General features: G+C 34.6%; 2 protein-coding genes across 6 annotated transcripts in view; one reads left to right on the forward strand and one right to left on the reverse strand.

Moving 5' to 3' along the window:
• The window catches only part of LOC115453585 (pancreatic lipase-related protein 3), a 39,450-nt gene extending 14,823 nt beyond the window's left edge, over positions 1 to 24,627 (reverse strand). For all 4 annotated transcript variants that reach the window (XM_037437569.1, XM_037437568.1, XM_037437572.1 and 1 more), the window contains exons 1-2: positions 24,098 to 24,627; positions 23,115 to 23,211 (exon numbers count right to left, since the gene is read on the reverse strand). The gene's annotated coding sequence lies outside the window, so the exon portion shown is untranslated. The remainder of the gene's footprint in view (positions 1 to 23,114; positions 23,212 to 24,097) is intronic.
• LOC115453584 (xanthine dehydrogenase-like) lies at positions 1,446 to 18,331 on the forward strand. Of its 2 annotated transcripts, none has more exons than XM_037437566.1 (16): positions 1,446 to 1,643; positions 4,642 to 4,811; positions 7,699 to 7,859; positions 8,118 to 8,509; positions 8,971 to 9,194; positions 10,118 to 10,220; positions 10,574 to 10,707; positions 10,864 to 11,154; positions 11,688 to 11,975; positions 12,199 to 12,698; positions 12,988 to 13,171; positions 13,361 to 13,556; positions 13,797 to 14,566; positions 14,747 to 14,939; positions 17,377 to 17,487; positions 18,220 to 18,331. In XM_037437566.1, exons 1-16 carry the CDS (start codon positions 1,601 to 1,603, stop codon positions 18,288 to 18,290), a joined length of 3,831 nt encoding a protein of 1,276 aa, XP_037293463.1. In that variant the 5' UTR covers positions 1,446 to 1,600; the 3' UTR covers positions 18,291 to 18,331. The 2 variants fall into 2 exon arrangements, with proteins under 2 accessions (XP_037293463.1, XP_037293464.1); XM_037437567.1 differs by having other exon boundaries at positions 1,447 to 1,643; positions 10,580 to 10,707.
• Positions 24,628 to 25,137: the final 510 nt, after the last annotated feature.

Genomic DNA, 25,137 nt, shown 5'->3' on the forward strand with positions numbered 1-25,137 from the left:
TGGCATAATCTTGTGGATTAAAAGCCTCTAAGCTTTTTCATTAAATAAAGATTATAAAAAAAATCAAGTCTATACAAATATGCCTGTGGGATACTGATATACACAGGCTGATCCCGGAACGCGATACTTACGTGGGCCACTATGCCGGGTTTTAACACCTTGTGTACGGTGGTCGCTATTCGGCTGAATACATGGTGTTACTACTGAATATACGCGGTCCTATCACTTACCATCAGATGTGCGGCTTGCCTCTCGTGTGAGTCATTCAACAGCATCAAAATACCAGATAGGTCGACAGGGATGAAGTTGTTAAACCGGAATTTGTAACGAGGAATAGGTATGTATGTCGGAAGCCAGGCCATAAAGAGCATCTGTTGGCTAATAAATTAGGGCGTGTAACAAAAAGTTAGCTTTTATGTTGTGATTTGTAGCCTAACTAATCGACAATGGTGTAGGCGTGACGTAGCAAAGGATTTCCTGTCATTATTGATTTTCTATAAAACCTTACATTATATTGTCCCCAGACTCGGTACATGTAGACCTTGTACATATTTTATTTTCGAAATGTTTTTGACAGTTTTGAACATTATTCGCATGTAAATATATTCGAATAATATAAGCCAAAATATTATTTTGTAATTTGATTATTATTAAGGCTTATATATACATCTAGAAATAAATTCAGAACTAATTATAATACCTGACATGAGTAAATTATATACTTTGTATATGTACATATTTGTATTAATTTGATTTAGATTAATTTTATAATTAATTGCCTGTTTTACAGTTATAATAATAAAGTATAAAATGAGTTCACATTGTACGTTTTATAATTTTGTTTATTAAGTATGACGTCACTACTCAAATTTCACGTGACCGATTGTATTTTCTATTATATTATAGTTTTTCAGCAAAACGATAATCGTAAGGAATATTATAAAATAAAAAGTGTAAGTAATTTGTAAAATACTTTTTCGAAAACCGTCACGTGGTCAAGATAAGACACGTGGCCTACTTGGGTCTTTTAAAATTGGAATCCTTCCAGGAAAACCCGGAAACTTTACCAATTATATATTTATTAATACAAGACGCACCTTTAAAAACAAAATATGCGTAACAAAATTTTTCAAGAAAGTGTTATTGCTGCCATCTATTTTAAATTTTTTTAAGCTACAGCACGAATTCGATATTTAAAAATATATGTTTTATTTTTTTCTGTCTTTGAAGGTGCGATTTGATTGCCAGTAATTGTTAAATTCTTGGCTCTTGCCACCTATTTTTTTCAAGGATTTTGATGGTATTGTATCATTGCCGATGTTAACAATTTTAAAGTTATGGTAGTTATATGTAATGGTACTTTATACACAAGTTTTTTAACCGTACCATGGTAGAGTCACCACATACTTAGTGAATTCATATTTTACTATAACGCTCTCTGGTGTAGACACGTGCAATACAAAATGAAAATAATATTCGATATTTGAAGTGATTAATTTTGATTCTCTGATTCTACGTAATTAATTAGACTGTCATATTTTTTTAATGTCAAAGATTTTTTAATTGCTGTATTTTTGTCGTGGAATTGGTGAAGCTAAAAATGGCAACAATTGAGTTTAAAATTAACGGGAAATCGTATGCAGGTAATGTTAAAACATAACGACGCACAGTGGATCGAAAAGGCAATTTTAGTGACTTAGGAAATAATTTTGTGTTTATCAATTTTTTTTTACGCTAATCGCTAGATATTATTAACGCTTACAATATTAATTCTTAGTAATTTTTTGATAATCCTCATAGTTTCGGCTAAAAAAAATATTTCTTCTTTTTGATGTATGGAACGCACTATAAAAACCTAAATTTCTACGGAATCCTGAAAGGTCTTGCTTTGAAACCTTTTTTTATGAATTTTGGTCTATTTTACTATACTTATGCACTTCGAACGTCTGCATCGACCTGCCACTTTTCCAGTTATACGAGTTGAAAAAAATGATAAAATTGATAATATTTTATATTTTTCAAAACGTTTTTTTTTTATCTTGGGCAAATTTAACACTTACTAAATAAAATTATATAATAAATTGATGATTATTACAGCTAATAATTATATTTGGGCGAAAATTACAACAAATAATTTAATTTAAAAAAAGGATTATCCCCATCTACTCACTCATCACATCACATCAGCCCTGTATTTATACTGTCCCACTGCTGGGCACGGGCCTCCTCTATTACTGAGAGGGATTAGGCCTTAGTCCACCACGCTGGCCTAGTGCGGGTTGGTAGACTTCACACATCTTCAAAATTCCTATAGAGAACTTCTCAGGTATGCAGGTTTCCTCACGATGTTTTCGTTCACCGTTGAAGCAAGCGATAATTCACAATGAATACACACATAATTTTTAGAAAAATCAGAAGTGTGTGCTCTTGGGATCTACTCACTACCACTACTATTTTGTAAATTACTCTCTACATTAATAAATTCTAGCTCTTCTGGTTCTGTTGGCAAATGCAGAAGGTCCATTTTTTTATGTTTTATTTTAATAAAATTCTTTGGCTTTTGGAGAGAGTATCAATACATTTTGTTTTGTCATGCGGGGTCTAGCCTTGGGGCTAATCTTTGGATCAGACGACAAAAGAAGATTATGGAAGATGTCCTCATTTGTCGCTATCCTATTTATTTTCCGGGAATGGTTTTCTCTATAATGTCGGAAGTGTTTATTACGTGCTTCTGCGGCTTCTTTTGACAGCTTCCCAATGGGTATGGCCCCAAAATGTTTAATTATATCAGCCCCATGCATTAATAATGTGTGTACACTGGACGGCATATAATACCAAGGATATAATTTAACATATAGTTCTGCGGTTTCATTGCAGAATATAGAAAATTGAATATGATCAACACACTCTCCCGATGCAATGGCTTGAAGAATCTCATAAACATTTTCTATGAGTTGCTCATTAATGCCAGAGATACACGCTGTTATGGCTTTATTTTTAAAAAATCTTCGGGCAATATTACCGTCGTTAGTACTGCCTGCTCCTTGCTTTACTACATCAATTAATAAACCGCATTCTTCTTTAAATGCTCATTGTATTGCAGACTTTTTGTTCTTGATTTTATCTTTATCGTCACCCCTGCAGCTCCACTTCTTAACTTCCAAACGATAAGATATGTGGACTAGGCACTCCATGCATTTTATCCAGGCGTGCAACCATGATAATCCATAGTGGTACATTTCTTCATCATTACCTCGCAGATTGTGCGATTTCCATAGCATTTTTTTTTACCATCTTGTGTCAAATTTACGTATTTTCACATTTTTTTCAACTCGTATAACTGGAGAAGTGGCAGGTCGAAGCAGACGTTCGAACTGCAGAAGTATAGTAGAACCGATTAGGATTAAGTAAAAACTAGTTTCAAAGCAAGACCTTTCAAGATTTCGCAGAAATGTAGGTTTTTATAGTGCGTTCCATACATTAAAAACATGAAATATTTTTTTTAGCCGAAACTATAAGGTTTATCAAAAAATGACTAAGAATGAATATTGTAAGCGCTAATAATATCTAGCGATTAGCGGAAAAAAAATTGAAAAACACAAAATTATTTCCTAAGTCACTAAAATTGCCTTTTCGATCCACTGTGCGACGCTCTAAAGGCAATTATGTCTAAGCGACAATCAGTAAATTTTTGAGTAGAGTGCTTAAAGTTTTGAATTGAATATGAAAATTCATAACAATCCAAATTTTATTTTATAAAAATATAGTCTAATGATATTAAAATTGTTCTAGACCTATAAAACCTAGATCAAATGACGCAGAAAAAAATGGCGATTCAAAATATTTATATTATTCATTTTCGGGAAATTCGTCGCTTAGATATGTTTGCCTTTCAAGCATTGATAATATTTATTGCTATTTATAGATGTAAATTTAAATGGTTAAGTAGTTTGAGCTATTAATTAAATGAAGTCTCCAAATTGTCTGGGTATCAAATGGTGGTGTGTTCCCCACCATTGGTCCACAAAATTTTATCTATGTATATAATATTTTGTGGACCAATACACAAAATAGTTTATACATAGATTGTAGACTTGGCAATGTGACTTAACTGGTAAGTGAAGTAAGGCTCAAGGAAAATGTCAACCGACCTCAGACGAAAGTATCTACTGGCGGTCGGTACAATTATGGCGGCCTGCTAATTATGCAATGATTTAATTAAATCTTGCAGGGTACTGCCCCCCGGAACTGAGAGATAAGATTGATCTTTGGGCGGGTCTACAACTTCTGAATAAATGCTACTCGTCCCGTAAATGTATAAGACGACCAAATACAAAAGTTACTCTCTAATCTATGCTACCAAATAAATGGCAATAAAATGACTGCTTTCTACATTAGTTGTTTAATATAATCTCGTATTTTCCAATGTTGTAAATATTTACAAATATCTATTTATTTATTGAAAGAGCTATTGACCTGTTGTATTTGTATTGACCTGTTACAGTCCTCTGAAAATAATAGTGACCCATGCGAGCCTTTTGACGATGCATCAGTACATCTATTAATACATATTCTCGGATTAATTACTGCTTTCCTACAAAATATTTGATTTGATTGTTGACTATGATGCTTGTATTGCAGTGGACGGGATATACGGACCAGATGTGACCCTAAACGAGTACATACGTAATGTAGCCCATCTTCGAGGGACTAAAGCTATGTGCCACGAAGGAGGGTGTGGCGCCTGCATCGTTACCATCAGGGCTGCACTGCCACCCAGCCATGAGATGAAGACATTCGCCGTTAACTCAGTAAGAATAATATTGTTCATTTATTTATGCTTATTCAAAACTATATAGTGACGGACTTAACACCCAAGGCATTCTATAATTAAGGGTTTATTTAGTTAATGTTTAATTTGTTTATGGAACTGATCTATACCTACTTACTTATATATAAAGCTGAAGATTTTGTTTCTTTGAACGTGCTAATCTCAGGTTTTTTTCACTAATAGGAAGCTACATTATTGTCAAGTGCTGCTAGCTACTTTTTTATCCCAGGCAAATATATATTCCAGAATAAACTTTAAAGCAGGTAGAGCGCCGGGCAAAAAATAAATATATGATCATTGATAAGTTGTCTAAATTAGACTAAACATAATATATATACTCATACTTTAAATTTTACTTTAGTCTGGAAGTAAAAATATAGGTATCCGTAACTACGCAGGTAGGATTGTATTAACATTATTTTTTACCTTTACCTTTAACGAACATTAATAAGCCGACTTAGTGATGTACGATCAATATCAAATAGATTTTTTAATGCCACCATAGTTAAAAGGGTAGCGACATGCTTCCTCACAGTTCGTTGTTATTCGGATAAACATTATAAATTCGCAAAGCCATTACATGTTATAAATAATTCAGCTGCGACGCTGCTTTGTTTACTATCTTCGCGATGTTCATTTTGAAAATTTGTAAATAATGGTGCGACTGCGCGGTTTGACGCTGAGCAATTCACTTTGACGCCTCTACTGGCTTATCACCTCAAGAGGGGTGAAACTTCTTTGTTTCCTCTAGTAGGCTTTCCGTTTGAATAATGGCTTCTCCGCTGTCGATAGTAGGAGGAAGGTATTAAGGCCATCCTCCAAGCATACGGCCTTGAACATTCGTTTCATACATTTACGGCGTACAAGTTACGGGCGGTAATATGCAAAGATTTAGGAATAAATTCTTTAAATCAGTTTTAGGTCTTATTGAAAATTTCAAACTTCCAAATGTTCCTTATTTGATAGTGTTGATTGCAAATTAAAATAATGTGAACTTAATAAAATGCACGGAATTAACAATTAAAGTGGCATTTTATTAGAAAACCGTCCAATTTTTTTCTTTTTAGTAATTATTTATGATCGAAATGTTTTAAGTATAGTGTTTTGGGCAATAGAATAATTAAATAATATCAGCCCTTTATTATATACTGTCCCACTGCTGGGCACGGGCCTACTCTACTATTGAGAGGGATAAGGCCTTAGTCCACCACGCTGGCCAAGTGCAGTTTGGTAGACTTCACATACCTTCGAAATTCCTATAGAGAACTTTTCAGATGTGCAGGTTTCCTCACGATGTTTTCCTTCACCGTTAAAGCGACTGATAATTTACAAAGAATACACACATGATTTTAGAAAAGTCAGAGGTGTGTGCCCTTGGGATTTGAACCTGCGGACATTCGTCATGGCAGTCCGTTCCACACCCAACTAGGCTATCGCCGCTTAGCGAATAATTAAAAATGTTTATTATTTATACGTGACTAGAACATGTATTTTTTTTAACAAAATACTGATTTCGAATTAAACTAAAAAGAGAATATTTAAGAATATCCTAACCTTATAAAGGTACAGACTTGGTTTAACATATCGCGATTATCATTTTGTGGGTCAGTAGAATAAAAAAAAAGATCGTTTTGACAAAATAGTAATTTAAAATTGAATCAAAAAGAATACATTTCGGAATATCCCGGCATTAAATAAAGTACAGAGTAAGGCGGGTTTAACGTATCACGATTATCTTTGTGCGTCAGTAGAGTACAAAAAAAAAATTCGTATAATGTACGACTTAATCTGACCGAGCAAATTTCTTGCGGCAAGTTTTTAGATTCAAGTGTCGTGGGTTAACGCGAGTAAGAATTGCCTCGCCATCGTGTTTAGAAGAAGCAACTTCTTTATGTCCTTTCAAGAGTGGTAAGAAAAAATCTATACTTGAGGCCCAATGCAAAGAGTTGTTAATATTAGACTACCTCGTCATTTATAAAAAAACTTTTATAAGTGTTAAGACTGTATTATATTTTTTTGCGACTACAACAATATTTCAATCTATTAAAGCCGCTTATGGTTTTTACGTTCTTATAACTATTTATCTTGTTTAATCATTTTTTTCAAAGCTTACGCACTGATAATGATTACTTGCATTTTTTTTACTGCTGTGGTCATAAAGTACGTTGTGCGTTACATTATTTTGCTTTACAAATTGCGTGAGTTGTTAAAAAAAAAACCTAATATACCTATAAATATTGGGAAGCTTACGGCCAGAGCAGTTTTAAATTTATGATTGACTTAAAGCAGAAAAAATTAATGCAAGGAAACATATCCCTATCAAGAGCCTATGAAGTATGTCAAATATATTCGAAAGAAAGTCGGAAATAAAAATTATGTAATTAATTTCTATGTAGAAAATTGTGTCACTATAAAAAACACTGATAAATTATGTATTAAAAACTTATACCTAGAGCTTAATTGTAAGATATGGTTTTAAAACTCTTCAAAGGATGCAGATTAATTTTAAGCGAATAAAAGATATATTACTAAAATTATCTGAAGGCACTGTGCCTCCGCCAACACCAGGAAAATGTTTCTTCGTATTCTAGAATCCTCATTAACATGCTATCTTTTGCTCGAAGCTTCGCATGCATGTAAGAGTATTTAAAGTATTAAAGTGTCACTATATATTTTTCTGGCATAAAAAGTTGCCTATGTCCTTCCCAGGCTCTTTATCTACCACCAAACCAAATTTCAAGGAAATCCGTCTGATAAATTTTAAATTTATAGCTTTAGACGTGGCAGCGGACTTTGTCTCATAATATGTTCATTACTCTCATCATTATTTTAACAATTATTGTTCACTCCACATAACGTTATTCCAGTGTTTAGTTTCCGTGTTATCCTGTCATGGTTGGGAAGTTATCACGGTCGAGGGCATCGGAAACAAAATGACAGGCTACCATGACATACAGCGAAGACTGGCCAGTTTCAACGGCACCCAGTGCGGCTACTGCACTCCTGGATGGGTCATGAATATGTATAGGTAAGTTTGATTCATTTAGAAAAAAGAAAATAGGCCGATGTGACATCTAGAAGAGGTTACGCCTACAGTAGAATACAGAGTAGCGGATGGTTTATAATGTATTTTAAGAATAGCAAGCATTTCCATAAATGAGCGAAATCGATTACAATCGGAATTCGGTATTGGGGTACGATACCATTATAGAAAAATACTTAAAATTAAACCAATTTGCATTTGGAACCCTCTATTACTTTGTCTAAGTTTCAATTTTATTTGCAGTCTCACAGAAGCAAACAAGGATCTAACTACGAGTCAAATAGAGAATTCTTTCGCCGGCAACATGTGCCGGTGTACTGGATACAGACCAATCGCAGATGCCTTCAAGACCTTTGCGAAAGACGCTGATAAGGCACTTCTAGATAGACTTGGCGATCTAGAAGATATTTCTACGATCAAAAGTTGTGGAATTAAATGCGCTGCTAAATGTCCTAAGAAATGTCACAAAGACGAAGATTTAAATATAGCCGAAGGATTTACGATAGTAACTAAAAATGAGATGATTGTGGTTGATTGTGGCACTCATAAGTGGTACAAAGCCTTTAGTTTGGATGACGTTTTTAAAGCTATGAATAGTGGTGAATATAAATTGATAGCTGGTAATACTGGACAAGGTAAGTTAGGTCGAGGTAATTCAATGAACTTTCTAATTATATCTAAATGATAAACTAAAGCGGCGATTGCCTAGTTAGTTGTAGAACGGACTGCCGGAATGAATGCCCGCAGTTTCAAAACCAAAGGGCACACAACTCTGATTTTTCTAAAATCTTTTGTTTTAACGACGAAGAAAAAAATCGAGAAGAAACCTGCATACCTGATTAGTTCTCTATAGGAATTTTAAGCGTGTATGAAGTCTATCCGCACTAGGCTAACGTGGTGGACTAAGGCCTTATTCTTCTCAGTAGTAGAAGGCCCGTGTCCAGCAAAATCAGAGTCGCCTTTGGGATTTGAGCCCGCGGATATTCGTCTCGGCAGTCCATTCCACACCCAACTAGGCTATTGCCGCGTGTAAATATAAATTACAACCCAATACTCATCAATGAATAACAAAGACCAAAAATATTTAATATTACAGGAGTATACCACGTTACTGAATACCCACCTCACGTGATTGACATCTTTAACGTATCAGAATTAAAAGGATTTAATATAGACGTAAATCTTATTCTCGGAGCCGGAATGCCTTTATCCGAAATGATGGATTTGTTCCTAAAACTATCCCATGACAAGGAGGAGTTTGCCTATCTAAAACAGTTTTATGACCACATGGATCTGGTGGCTCACATTCCAGTACGAAATGTAAGGCAAATACGTCAATGTTTTAGGGATACATTATCCCGCTTATGATAGGTCTGTGTGGAAATCTTGAAGGCTTTTGTTCAGCAGTAGACTTCATGTGGCCGATAAGGACACAACAAAGTGCCCCACTGCAGCTGATGGTAAATGGAGTGGGGTCCAATGGAATGACACACAGTTATGCCGGCCTGTTGGAACCGGATATACAAAGGCTGATTCCGAAACGCGACACAGTTACGTGGGACACTGTGGCGGGTTTTAATACCTTGTGTACGGTGGTCGCTATCCGGACGGATATGAAATATATCCTACTACCAGCAAATTAATGATTATAGTTTGTGCAATCTGGTAATTACTTACTCTGGTTATAATGATGCATCACATTGTTTGTATTCTCTATTGTATCTTAAATAACACACAGACACTCACGACTTTTATCCCCGAAGATGTGGGCTAAGGCACAACTGGTGTTCCAGTGTTCCTTTCCGCCGTGTGTATTCTATCCGTGATAGAAGGGAACCTTTTGTTATACCGGCCACAAATTTCAGAGCCCTGACTAGGAAAAGCCAATATCATATTGCCTGACCCACGGGCATCGAACCTAAGGCCCCGGCGCGGCGCAGCGATCGTACTGTAATACAACTAAGCCACTAATACAGTCCTAAATAAATAAATAAAATACTGATAATTGTCTTCCATCAACCTCTTCAAACCCAAAATAATGTTTCATGTTTTCGCAGAATTTGTTAAAGGACCAATTACTACTTGTCCCACGTTGTATCTTCCTCGAATCTGACCCTATAGCTATAAACAACAAATACACGAAGTCCATCAGTTTCATTGTAACTCCCTCAGGGACGAATTCAACGAATTAATTATTTTATTACTAGTATTATTAGTAACATACGTATATTTTTCCATAACAGATCGGGACGATTGGCGGGAATTTATTCTTAAAACATTTCAACAATGAATTTCAATCGGATGTTTTTTTGTTATTCGAAATTGTTGGAGCCATGTTGACTATTGGTAAGAGTGTTTAAATAAATAAATTAATATATTTTTTTATTCCAATATCCGATATTGACTACACTAATCATAATGGCAAATATAATATTTCAAATCAAACCTTATGCAACAACAAACAGTTAGTACAAAGTCCAAGCAAACAATAAGTACAAAATTCGAAGAGAACAAATGCGAAAAAAATGCGATTTTAGCAAATAAAACAATCATATATTTTGTTTATTTTTTACCGACTTAAAAAAATGAGGTTTTCAATTTGTCGTTTATTTTTTTTTAATAATTATTACCTCAGGACGTAATCATTTATTAATTCATTTGGCTTTCTTTCCGTTTCTATTACACTTTTTATACTTTACTCACAGCTGAAGGCGTCAATAAACACATAACTGTAACACTACCAGAATATCTCAAAACAAACATGAAAGGGAAACTAATACTGAACGTTATGCTTCCGCCGTTATCAAACTGCTGTCAAATTAAAACTTACAAGGTAACATTCATATCTTATATCATATTTCCTTTCTTCTTGTAATGGAATCGCTGTTCGTCTCTTTAGATATTGTGTAAAGACAAAATAATGTTTGAAACTATCGTTGACTTTCCTACAAGTTTGACAAATATAATCAAAGATTATTTAACATTTTAGATAATGCCGCGGTCCCAAAATGCTCACGCAGTGGTCAACGCTGGCTTCCTATTCAAATTCAAAGAAAACTCCCAAATCTTAGACAAAGCTACAATAGTATATGGAAGCATATCAGATAAATTTATTCATGCTGAGAAAACCGAAGCGGTCTTGACTGGTCGGGATCTATATACTGATGAGAGTTTACAACTGGCGTTGAAGACATTGCATCAGGAAATAGTTCCTGTAGAATCGCCTCCAGAACCATCGGCAGCTTATAGGAAAATGCTCGCTTTGGCCTTGTATTATAAGGTAGGATAAATTCTAAAACAATATTTTGGTGGTCTACATGAATCTTATAAACTACAACACCGGTTGCATTAACAGTATTCAGCATAGTTACTGCAAAAACATAGGTGTCGCGCAGAATTTCAAAGTTACATAGTATTTTTATTGATAGATTTTTGTCGCCATTTTGGACCGTTAGTCTGGTCAATAGTACAAGTTCAAAACGTCCGTGTGGAAGCTAAAAAAACACACACACACAACATCACGCATTTATCCCCGAAGGGGTATGCAGAGGCGCAATCAGAGCACCCACATTTCACCAAGTGTGTTCCGTCCCATAATGTGATAGGAGCGAGCGAGTCTATGGTCATATCGGGCGTAAATTCCAGACTCCGGACTGATACTGAGCAGAAAAACCCAAATATCACTTTGCCCGACCCGTGATTCGAACGCAGGACCTCAGAGCGTTTTCGTACCGCGCATGCGGTACAACTACGACACCAAGGCAGCTAAAAAAATCGATAAAACGTAAAAACAAGAAACCTTTATATTTTCAGGCTATATTAAGTCTCTCTCCTGATGACAGGATAGATCCTAGATATCGTTCGGGAGGAGAAGCGATAAAACGAAAAACTTCGCAAGGAACGCAGTCTTTCGAGACCGATAAAAGTGTTTGGCCTCTTAACAAACCTGTACCTAAGCTGGAAGCTTTGGTTCAATGCAGTGGAGAAGCTGTATTTACTAATGACCTGCCTGCTCAGAAGAATGAGGTTTTTGGAGCGTATGTTACAGCAGATATTATTCCCGGAAGTGTTATAAGTGACTTTGATACTACCGAAGCTTTTGTAAGTGAAATTCTTAAACTAAATTAGCGTAAATCAAAAATAAAAAAACATTAAGGAAAAACTGTTTTCTATTGGCATTATTACCATATCTGTTGTTTCGTAATAAGTTTAAATCTAGTAATCAAGTCATTATTTTTTAACTTTAAATGTTTCCTGCTCCATATCGGGGTTCAAATAATAACGTAATACAATATTAATGAAAACCCATCGTAATTTATTTCAGAAACTCCCCGGTGTTGTAGCTTTCTACACAGTTAAAGATATACCAGGATTAAACTCATACATCACCGTCACTTTACCACTTTTTACTGAAAATGAAGAAATATTATGCGATAAAGTAGTCAAGTACTATGGTCAACCGGCAGCCATCATAGTAGCAGAGAGAGAAAAAACGGCAAACAAGGCGGCTAGATTAGTTAAAATAAAATACGAATCAATCAGCAAAAAGAAGCCTTTAGTTAATATTGATCAGGTCTTACGATCATCAGAAAAAAGTCAAAAAGTAAGACATGATACAACAATAACACCTGCAGAAACTGGACACGATGTTAAAACTGTGATTCAAGGAGAACTAAAAATGCCAATACAATATCACTATACTATGGAAACTCAAACTTGTGTTGCTAATCCCACCGAAGACGGCTTAGATGTCTACTCCGCCACACAATGGATGGATCTCACCAACGTTGCAATTTCACATTGTTTAAAAGTTCCTAATAATAGGTAAAAGGACAATTATAACTTTATTTTTATTTGCTTTTCTAGCTTAGTAACAAATTTTGAATAATATGTTAGCCACGATAGCCTAGTTGGAACTAAATCTGCCTCTGATACTGACGTTTACGCAATTTTGAAACCAAATGTACACATTTCTGACATTTCGAAGTTACGCGTGTATTCTTTGTATGATATATATAGAATGTTAGATCTACTATTAAAAAGAAAATATAAAACTCGCAAATCTACTACGACTACCAAACATCATATCTTTAATATCAACTTATCATTTCAGTATAAACGTCATCGTTAGAAGAATTGGTGGCGCATATGGCAGTAAAATCTCTCGGGCCACACAAATAGCATGTTCTGCGGCTCTAGTAGCCCATTTATTGGGAAGAACTTGCAGATTTGTGTTGCCTTTACAAACAAATATGGCGGCAGTAGGAAAACGTGTGCCCACTAATTGTAATTTTGAGGTAAACTGAATTTTATTAAAAATCTTGAAAATTGTTACAAAAGTGAAAATTATAGTAAAATATATGTAAGTTCCACGAGAATTTTTCATGTACTAATGTACATAATGTACAAAACTAACACTACAAACATCTAATTATTTTTAATGATAATCCATGTATCTCTTAAAATTAACTCAATTGCATTTATAGATTGGTGTAAATAAACAAGGCGAAATACAATATCTAAATAATACTTTCTATCAAGATGGTGGATGTTCGTACAACGAAATTTTGACCGTTCGTACGATACAACATTTTCACAATTGCTACGACTTTAAACGTTGGTCCATCGAGGCTAACAGTGTATTGACAGATACTGCCTCTAACACTTGGTGCAGAGCTCCCTGTGAGTAAAATAATCAGCTTAGCTGAAGTAGCTTCTATTTTTGTTTCTTGTACCTTATATTTTTCACAACTTAGTATTAATAAATGATTAACACAGTGTAATACCGTTGATCTAGTAGTCGATTTAAAAGTAAACTGAATACAGAAAAGTATTTCCTAAAAAGATAAAAATTCTTGATGTTGTCATTATCAATTATAATGTAATTTATAGAAAAAAATATATTTCTTTTTCAAATTTTAGGCTCGACTGAAGGCGTGGCGATGATAGAACACATGATGGAGATGATTGCCTACTACACCAAAAATGATCCCATTGACGTCCGACTAGCAAACATGGCTAAAGAAAACAATCCCATACCCGATATGATCGAGCAATTAAAAAAAGACGCTGATTTTGATACACGAAAGAAAGAAATACAAGAATTTAATGCTAAAAATCGATGGAGAAAACGAGCTATAAAATTAATTCCTCTAACAGTTGATATATTTCATATGGGAAACTTTAATTCAATTGTTTCTATCTATCATGGTGATGGTACAGTCATCATTATACATGGAGGCATTGAAATGGGGCAAGGAATCAATACAAAAGTTGCTCAAGTTTGCGCCTATGTCCTCGGAATACCTATTGATAAAATAAGTGTCAAACCGAGCACAAGTTTCACTTCTCCTAACGGTTCAGTGACAGGAGGTAGCATTGGTAGTGAATGCGTGGCTTTTGCAACCATGAAAGCCTGCGAAGAACTTAACAAAAGACTTGCTCCTATAAAGGAGAAAATGGACAATCCGTCTTGGGAAGAACTTGTCACCAAAGCATTTGCTTCAGGCGTTGATCTTCAAGCAACAGGATTGTTTTCAAATGCTCAAGGCCATGTTAAACCATATGACGTTTATGCCGTAGGTATTTTGGAAGTCGAAGTTGATATCTTAACAGGAAATCATGATATTAGAAGAGTTGATATTTTGGAAGACACTGGAAGGAGTTTGAGTCCAGAAATTGATATCGCACAGGTAATCAGCCTTTATATAAATATTATTTTTATTATTTACCACTAGATAAAAGTAAATCTGTATTTGTTAACAAAATATAAATTCATGGCGCCTTTGTCTCCGAAGTTGTAATCAGCACGTGCAGTAGATGCAACCAAGGCTCCTATTTTTTAACATTATAATAACTCTTGATACCCTTAGATTGAAGGTGCATTCGTCATGGGTTTAGGCTATTGGACATCAGAAAAATTACTATTCGACGACACCACAGGAAGACTCCTTACTGATCGCACCTGGACGTACAAACCTCCTGGAATAAAAGACATCCCAGCAGACATGAGAATTTACTTCTTAAGGAATGCTAGGAACGAATTTGGAGTATTGCAATCGAAAGGTAATTAGGATCGACCAACTTCCTTCTTTTTTAATGCACATGAACAACCATCTTAATATTCAAATATTTGGGTTCAGAGTATGATCTCGGAAGAAAATGTATTCCAAATAACGTTATTCGAATATTATATAAACTATCAGGTTCTGCGAATTATATAATAAAATGGGTGAGAAAATCGAGATCTATTGATATTATAAGAATTTCATTGGCTTTAATGTTTTTCAAACGAAAGATTTGGCAACTACATCTCAGCAAAAGAAATTATAGGTATCTAATAACTATGATACTTGAATGATAATAATAAAATCGACCCTGTATTGTATACTGTCCCTCTGCTGGGCACGGGCCTCCTCTACTAATGAAAGGCTTTATTCCTTAGTCCACCATGCTGACCCAATGCGGGTTGGTAGACTTCACATACCTCAATTTTTTTGGATAATTCTTAGTACTCACAATCATTCCTTCAACGTTAAAACAAAAAATTTACAAATAATATACAGTTCGAAAAGTCAGAGTTGCCTTTGGTTTAAATAAGGACCTTTATCTCCTGTTCCATCCCAACTAGGCTATCATCCTATACTTGAATAATACATTTGATAAACACTTAAAAGACATGGTTTATATACATTTTCTACATTAATTTATCCCGTTATTCCTAATAACTTTACTTGAACATTTTCATGAATTTACCTGTTCAGTGCCAATGTCAAAGGATAACATAATATCAAAATTTATTCAATTTCTTTTTTATTTACGAAATTTAATATACGTTATAAAAGGAAAACAAGAATTATGCTAGCCTTATAAGAACTTAGCTTTGAAGGAACTTTTACTATATTAGAGTATATTGCTTTCGCTTATCTTCGCATCTGATCTTTTTCATAATTTCATTTCGCTCGTGAATAATGGTTTGATTACAAAGGCTTACAAATATTACATAAACATAGTTTCATTATACGTAGAAGCATGATTATATTCTTTTATTAAGTTTAAATTGAAAGTAGATAATCTGGTTATGATATACAAACAACACTACAGGCTTTTATTATCTCTTTATTATCTCTGGTTGTTAACAAAAATGTTTCATTCCGTTAGTATGTTACTATTGATTATACTCTGTGAGGTTCGTCTATATTTTGGATTTGAAACAAAACATGGCTGTGTTGCGATAGTTACCTTAGGGTAGATCTAAACTCACAAAATAATAAATTACATCGGATCAATAAAACTGTCATAACATATGTTTAAAAAAATATTTGACGATCGAAAAAGCAAACTTTAGTCGCCTTTAAAAAGATTAAAGTTACGTAAGGCTTAAATAGATAAGTTAATTGCCTTTGTATGCTAGAACAATTTCTACGCGAATCGCTGAGCTGGAATGTCGAGCCGCGGTACCTGCGGAGTACCTACTACGTATAAATATCTGACGTTATTACTTTATGTTTAGGATATTTTAATTTGTGTCTTGTTCAAGTATATGGTTACATTTTTCATATAATAATAGCAGCCCTGTATTATATTATCCCACTGCTTGCCACTGGCCTCTTCTACTCAGAGAGATTAAGCCTTAGTCCACCACACTGACCTAGTGCGAATTGGTAGACATCACATACCCTAAAAAAATTATACAGAACTCCTCAGGTTTCGTCACAATGTTTTCCTTCGTCCTTAAAGTTAGTAAAAATGTACAAAGAACGAAAAAATTACTTTAGAAAAGTCAGAAGTGCGTGCCCATAGGTTTTGAACCTACGAACATTCATCTTGGCAGTTCCATTCCCATCTAGGCTATCGCCGCTAATTGCTGTAAATTTATTCTCAAAAGTATATTATCTACTAATACCTAACCTAAGAGAAACTATGTTATATAAAAAAACCCAAAAAGTCTGGGTCGTACTTGCACACCAAAGGTTCCGTAAAAACCTGTACCCGTTATGCAGAATTTTTTCCTTGAGTACTGTGAGACATCGCTTCTTGCTAGATTTTATGATTCTAGATCAAAGGGCAATATCCTAGGTTCAAATTCCCTTGTGACATCACAAAATATGCGAACGAATTGCTCCTATAGACTAGAGGTACCCAAATAAAAAAAAAATTGAAACGGTTTTTTTAGGTTTTGCAGAGAAAGTGCATTCAATTACCGCCCAGTCATCGCGGGGGGCTATTTTAGGGTCGTCGTGCCTCTTACAACCCCTATCAATATTATCTGCCTACATTGATAGGTGAATTCATGCCAAAATTTTAGTACTTTACTACCAAACCAGATGCATTTTCGTGGACCTTTCCTAAGTGTGGGCCTCATTTTTTCACGCCAACGTAGACCTCCGTCAAGTCTACCGTGGACCCAGGTACCGGTCCACCTGGACCACTTTGGGAATCAATGCTATAGGCTATAACGGTTCCTATTATAGCACGAAACTTTAAAATATATGTGTTTCAGCTACCGGTGAGCCCGCCCTCTGCCTAGCGACTTTAATCACTCACGGTCTAAGAGAAGCAGTAAGTTCCGCTCGGCTGGACGCAGGATATGAAGACAAATGGATTGATATTGGTAACGTATCCAGACCTTCACTAAATAGCATCTGATTCTTTACTTAATCAAATGGCAGCAACAAATTGAATTCTATGGCTAGTTCAATGTACCTCTGAATTTCTGTTACATCTTTTCACTCAGCTTCAAAGAAGATTTAAATTCGAAAAGCGATTTTTTTTTCAATTTCAATAAAAAAAAACAAAAAATAAATTTCCCTGTTGTCTTCCTGTATTGCAAATCTCAATCCTCAGTTTTAAGCCAGAATAGACTTAACATTACAAACTGGTTTGATATTATGCTAGATTCTAAAAATTATTATACGAAAGCTAATGGCCACGAATATAAAAAAAACTCACAAAGTAAATATTTTTAAAATACTTTTTACACATTCAAATGGTTTCAGTAATTTTTTACGGTTATTTCAGCTGTCGTGTTTTTTGATAAAATTTTCAATTGTCATTACCATACTTCTGCTTAATTTTATTGCTTTGCCGTTATTGAATAATAATTTTGTTTCTCTTATGAAGTCATTTGAATTTATAACAGCAGTAATAGTATGTAGTTATTCTAAAATAAAATAAGATCACGCTTTTTCTCTTCACTCAAGGGTAGGAACAGGTTTAACAATTTTTTAAGCCATAAATGTCCCATGTCGCTTCCCATTAACTTTACTGGGCACAATTCACCATTCCAATCATAATAAAAACGTCATAAAATAGTAATTTATATAAAATAATGTATATTTTTCAGAAAATCCCTGCACAGTGGAAAACATATTTATGGCTGTTGAACACAAGCTAGAACACTTTAAATTAAAATGAATAACGTAAGTAATAAATCATACCGAAATTAAAAATATTGTGAACAATTGTTTCTTATTTCTTAACAATAACACCACTGAATACCTATTAATTAAATTTAAAAAATAATTGAAAATGTAATTAGAAGTACGCCAGACCAATGAAAAAAAAGCATTCATAACCACATTTATAATTATTAAAAAAAATTAACAAATATTTTCTAGGTACATGATTTACTGTCATTTATTATATTCAAATAATACATTTACGAAATATTATTTTAGGGTTAACACGCCTACAATTTTCGCCACTTTAAAAAGCACACGACCCTTTGAATTCCTTAATAAATACATCTAAAAAAAATATTACTGACATCTTTAATAATGCTTAAAAAAATTATAACAAACTTTATAAGCAATTCGTTTGCAATCTTTAATGGTGTCCGCCAACTTTACATGAAATAAGCATAGCTCTTTCAAACTAATCTCGCACTATTAACTTTTGTTCATTCCACTTAAGCCTTCACTAATGAACAGAGTTTCATTCGAAGTATTGCATCCATTGTTATTCATGGCACTTGAGTAAGTTTTAATTTAAAATTCACTGGCAGCGATTTTTTATCTGCTTTATTCTCTTCTATATTTATAAACTTTTTTACAAGATAGGAAGATTAAACCAAATATGCACTATTCAATTGTAAGGTATATATTATATACTATATCAGCATGGTATCTATTATTCCGTCTAAAAATAAAATTAACAGCCTTACTTTATATTTTGTACCACTACCGAATAGGCAGACTTGGCTATATACCTTTGAAATTCGAAAATAGAATTCTCAGCTATGAAGATTTCCTCGCGGTGTATTCCTTCATTGTTAATGCAAACGATAATCAATAGGTAATACATACAACTTCCAAAAGAGAGAGTCCTTCTCCGAGGTGTGAGCCTTGGGTTTTGAACCTGAGAACCATCGACAGTCCGTGCCATTCCCAAAGACACTATCATATACTTGTATGTATAATAATTATACATGCCTAAACGCACTTCGACTTCCAACTTATCAACTAATTTATGTATAAATTTTCCATCCACATCCCTGATATATTCTCAAACATAAAGTAATGATGACACAAATTAATGTCCTTATTAAATTATTACCTGACCTGCCGTCCGTGCAAACGTTAGAGACTTTATTATAAATCGCAGTACACTGATTAGCAGCAATCAACATTACCTAGGGTGTAATCAAAGAACATTAGGGCGCGTCTATACGGCACCGTCACCGCGCAGTCTCTGCACAGTCGCGATAATGGAATAACAAAAAACAAACAATATTTGCGACGCGGCGGCGGCAAGGAGCGACAGGAACGGCTCCGCGACGGAATAGTCGTCCTAGGCCCTTAGAAAATTACTAGCTTTTGATAACGTTTTCATAAAATTAATCAGGTTCTGTGGAGTCACTTTCACATGTCCTAAACCGTCGAGCAAAATAAATAGTTATTAAATAATGTCGTTACAATGAATAGTCACCTCCACTCACCCTCACAAGGCCTCTCAGCAGTGGACTTCCAGACTTAAAGAAAAGAGGCTTAAAACTACTGCAGAAAATTATCGCTTTAAGCCGCAAGTAATGACTTCATTCCATATCGATTAATATTCAAGATGCTTTCATATTAGCCGTGCCGCACGATTCCAACGCGAATACGCTGTTATAAGTCCATAAGAATTGCCACAACACAAACAATGTTAATGTAAGAGACCTAAAAGCGTCTTCAACTTGCTACCAATTTTTTTTATTTATTTATTTATCATGAGAAGAATACAAATGCTTACAATATAACATACTCGCCAAACTTTTAAGTTTGAAGGCGAGACACGCTCGTTTCCAGTAGTATTCTTACTTAACAAACACATTACTTTATAAGTTACATATTAAAGTTACTACTAGTTGTTACATATTAAACGTACAAAATTAACTTTGAATCAAATTGCCTTAATGTAGAATTAGGCCTTTATATTTCATCGAGAAACCATCCTTTAGTTTTAATTAATTTTTACTAAGTTTTTGGACTTTTTCTTGATAGTTTTATTTTATTAAATATCTTAGGTACTAGATATTATTATAACGCGCGCAAATTTGAAGGCGTCACGTGTGCCGCTAGAATTAAAAACGTTTATAACTAGTAGGCCATGGTCACAAAATACTAACGCAGGGGTTTTTTATGACGTTGTAAAATGATACTTTGTAGCGAACTTCCATGGTGAATATGAGAAAACTTATTTTGTTTCGGCACACTGTTTCGCATGAGATTAGGCGTTTTATGTTATAGCTGCCGAAACTGAGGAGCATGGGGAAAGTACGTGTTCATTTCGTAATTATGGTTATTGCGTCATTACATATTCACCTAGTACAGTAAAGGCTGCAGTGGATACTTGAGGTTTACACTCCTAAATTCAGTTTACCTCTCAAAATCACATATTTCAATCCAACGTTATGATAAAAAAATTACGATAGATTTGAATAAAAAAAGACTAAGTTTCAAGTTTTTTTAACATAAATTTTACACGCCACATTGCCATTATTATTCTTAAGAATTCGTTGTAGCGGCATAATCAAAATTCCAGTTAGAAATACACCCACGAACATGCCATATCTGTACTAAACTACAAAGTGATAAAAAAAATCAGAAAGTAAAACTGCAATTTTTTATGAAAATATTCGTAACTCATGGATGATTTTTGGCACAATTTTAACAGAGATAAAGAGGCGTGTGTGGTTTTATTTATGTCAAAATGACCCTGTATAATTAAATTAAGAGGAGTTTGCTGATTTGAAATTGAGCTTCAAACCTGCCTTTACACAGTAACCACACCGTCCAGACCTTTAAATAACAAAGTATTAGAAACTTGCAAGTTCCAAAACTAAAGCGAGATTAAGATTACAAACAAAACTTGCAGAAGTCGACTTTCGCAATTATTATATAAACTATCACAAAAAGGTAACTTCTGCAAATGTTAAAACCTGGACGTGCGGCAAGTTGCATGGTAGAACTATTGAAATATTGCTGCATTGACTAGCAATATCTTGCAGGATACATTGCCGCAAGAAATCACTAGTCTAAACCTCGCTTATGACATGATACATTTCCATAACACATTCTAACTCATAAGATTCAATATTTAATTATACAACAACAGTGCTCAAAAACAAATAAACCAGTGATACTTACGCGGACTACTGCTTATAATGCATTCAAGGTTCAAATTTAGAACAACGCTGCTCAACAATAAAAACAAATAAACCAGTGATACCTACGCGGACTACTGCGTATAATGGATACAATGTTTAAATTTAGAACAACGCTGCTCAATAGCAAATTTAAATAAACCAGTGATACGCGGACTGCCGCATACGAGGGAATCGCCGCACAGTAATTACACAGGAAGAGCAATAAATAAAAGGCACAGTTAAAAATTAATGAAAAGACCGTGTTTGATTAATAAGTCCCTGAATTAATAACGTCAAATTCAGTATGATTTATTAGGCAAATACATCTAAATTATGAAGTGGTTAAACAAAATATTCATTATTAAAAAGGGTTTGTGTAATACGAGCTTGGGATCGTTTTTTTATGTTTTCGAAGCGTATACGCCTTTTTATTTATTGCTTTGAATGGCGTGACGAGCTTGCCTTTCGCCTGATGGTAAGCGATATAACCGCCAATAAACAGCAGAAACACCATCCAACACCTTGAATTACAAAGTATTGTTTGGTATTCCACTGGGCTTGTCAACCTGATACATGAGATGTTAAGTCTTATTATGTCTAGTAGTTACACTGGCTACAATGTCTCTTAAACCGGAACATGACAGTAACTACACACTGCTGCTTGGCGGTAGAAATAGACATTGCGATGGTACCTATCCAAGCGGACTCTCACATATGAAAGACCTACCGCCAGTAATTATAGCGGAAATTAGATGCAAGTATATCCAGTTGCACAATGCTCGCAGTGTCTATTCGCGATGATTATTTCAGTAAAGTCCGACAAATTATATCCGCTAGTGGCAGGAATATTTTTATATCCGCCCAGAGATCGACCAACACACACATGGTGTGAAAACCCGTCCCACGTAAGTGTGTCGCATTCCGGGATTAGCCTGAGTATATCCGGTTCCAACAGGCTGGCATAATTGTGTCGACTGCCGGGGGATAATCATCTATCGTCACCCCCATTCTATTGGACCCTCATGAAACTTAACAAGTGTTTTCATGATGAGTCAGGTGACTCACCAACACAAACCATAACAAGTTTCTCACGAAGTTAAAATCTAAAAAAAGCACAGAATATTGATCCACTTTCATTATCATAAAAACGCAAACAGTGCCAAGGGCTATTTTTCATTGCACCTGCCAATGCTGCGTCATGGAGGGAAGGCCGTAATGTTAGAGGTGGGCGACCATCAGAACAACTGGCGGTTCTCGCGGCTAAAATAAGTATTATTAATGACAGGTTATTAAGTATCCAATAAAAAATAAATAGCCTTTAACATTAAACTATTTTTCGGATTTTATCATGGTTTTTATATTTTAATTTTCCCCCGGTCCCCCCCGTGACCACGAAGGCTGCAGTCTTCGAGAAATCAGGAGAAAATTTAAATGTTAAAACCGTAATAAAATCCGAAAAATGGTTCAATTTTAATGTCTATAATTCGCGTAAACATAAGAAATCATTCATAGCCGAGTATACAAAAATAATTTAAGGTTTAGAAACAAATTTTCAATTGTAAATAAGTAACATATAACTTCTATATAACTTCGTGTATAATAGTGTCACGTACCTCACTTTGCCTTATAGCAAAGGCCTCTTCCACCACTCCCCAATAGTCCCATCTTCGCCCAATTTTCGCCACGGCCCGTCGTTCTCTGAATTTCGCCCTGTAAAAAGAGTATCCAATAATTTTGTATTATTGTCAAATGTAGGTAGATATTGACTTTGACTTGTCAGACGACCTACACTTCAGTCCGTCCCGCGACCAAGGCTGTAGTCTTCGAAACGTCGTGAGAAAATTATAATATAAAAAACCTCGGTAAAATCCGCAAAATAGTTTTATTCCGACGTCCTAAGAAATCATTAATGAGGTAGTTATTTTGACCAAGGGTAATTAGGTTCATAATCATAACGCATAAATATAGATATATGGTTAAAGAAATTGTATATTTTTTCAAAAAATAAATTTGTTGTTATGCATCTTTTCGTACAAAATATATCACAGTAACATATACTTGAAAGGAAAGCGCGTGTAGACCGCCTTTTATCCACAATTACTTAAACAAAATTTCAAATCACGTGACCACTACAAAAATGCTTTCAACTATTCCAATGTTCTTGACATCTGTCATTATAAAAAACGTAATTAAGTAGTAATTATTAGGCAATCGCTTAACGATTCACTAATTAGAGAGTTGCCCGTTCATTTCTTATTTACATTATTTTAGGCCACGAAAGCAAAGTCGTAATTTCTTTCAAAACTCTAATGACTTAATTACAGTTTAAAAATATAATTATAAATTATCTTTAATTACAGTTTTTGTCGTTTGCTTTCAAGATAAACTAATTGTAATTGTTTTAAAAGCGTAATGTTTTCTATTACTGGGAAAGGATTTTTGAGTTAGGCAAAAGTATTGAGTTTGCTAAAATATATTCGAAATTGCCCATGCTGCTCTGCGGGTACGTTCTACCACTATCAATACTTAAAAAGATCAGAAAATATAATAATTTTCGTAAAATTTTATATTTCTATAATATATTTTGAGTACTTACTGAGACTGCCTGGGTGACGTAGTTATACTGCATGCGCGTTAGCAGCACTCTGAGGTGGGTTCAAATCCCGGGTTGGGAAAAATTATACTTTGATTTTAATTATAATTTATTAGTCGGGAACTTGTGCCCGATATGGCGATAGGCTCACCCCCTATCACATCATGGGACGGAACACACTTGGCAAAAAGTCGGTGCTCTGGTTGCGCCTCTGTATACCCCTTCTGGGATAAATATTTGATGTGTGTTTGTTTTATATTTTTAGTATAATTTACTAAAATATAGATACCGTATATTATAATACACGTGGGAACCCTAACCATTACTTCATCATTATTACATGAAGTCCACTGCTAAACATAGACCTTCCCTAAAATTTTGCAGACGGAATTGTCAGGCGGCCTACATCCAGCGTATCAGACCACTTATCTCTATTAGAAAAACTTTTAGACGCAAGAAATGTGCCGTCCGACTGTCCGTTGGTCTACGAACACAACGGAAACCGACCTCATGACTTTTGGCAAATGACTTCCTTAATAGCATGATACTGCAGTTCTGTCATTTATATTGACTCCCCCAAAATTAGGCAAACGTTAAAGAGGCTGTTTATTTAAATAATGGAGTCTTTCAGAAGTAGCTATTATGTGGCAATGATCAAAAATAGAACATGACTACGTACAACGTAAGGCAGGGTTCCTTACAAAACGTTTTTTTCGTAGAGGTTTTGTCGAACAAAAGAGTTTTTCTTATTGAATATTTTAATATACTTTATTAAAATCGAAAAGTAACAAATCTAGGTCCCACCTTATTGTAATTACCACAATTAATGCATAAGGATGTTAATGAAGTCTAGATAATATCATGCAGTAGGATGTAAAGGACTTTTAGTGCTCACCTTATTAAATATTAATGTTTCCTTCACACATCATACTTTCTTTTATTGTCTAAGTAGGTAAGTGACCTGCCTGATAGTAAGTGGTGCCCGTGGTGGACTTATGCAAACCCGGGGGCACAATTAAGCCGCTGTCTACCGGAAATAATAA

This window comes from Manduca sexta, chromosome 11 (assembly GCF_014839805.1).
Source record: "Manduca sexta isolate Smith_Timp_Sample1 chromosome 11, JHU_Msex_v1.0, whole genome shotgun sequence".
NCBI classification, from domain to species: Eukaryota; Metazoa; Arthropoda; class Insecta; order Lepidoptera; family Sphingidae; genus Manduca; species Manduca sexta.

Excerpts from the sequence above, each read along its gene's own strand:
- LOC115453584 (XM_037437566.1), top strand. The coding sequence starts at position 1,601 with ATGGCAACAATTGAGTTTAAAATTAACGGGAAATCGTATGCAG. Across the intron at positions 10,221-10,573 it reads TGGAGCCATGTTGACTATTG|TCACAGCTGAAGGCGTCAAT; the intron begins GTAAGAGTGTTT and ends TTTATACTTTAC. Across the intron at positions 12,699-12,987 it reads TTAAAAGTTCCTAATAATAG|TATAAACGTCATCGTTAGAA; the intron begins GTAAAAGGACAA and ends TTATCATTTCAG.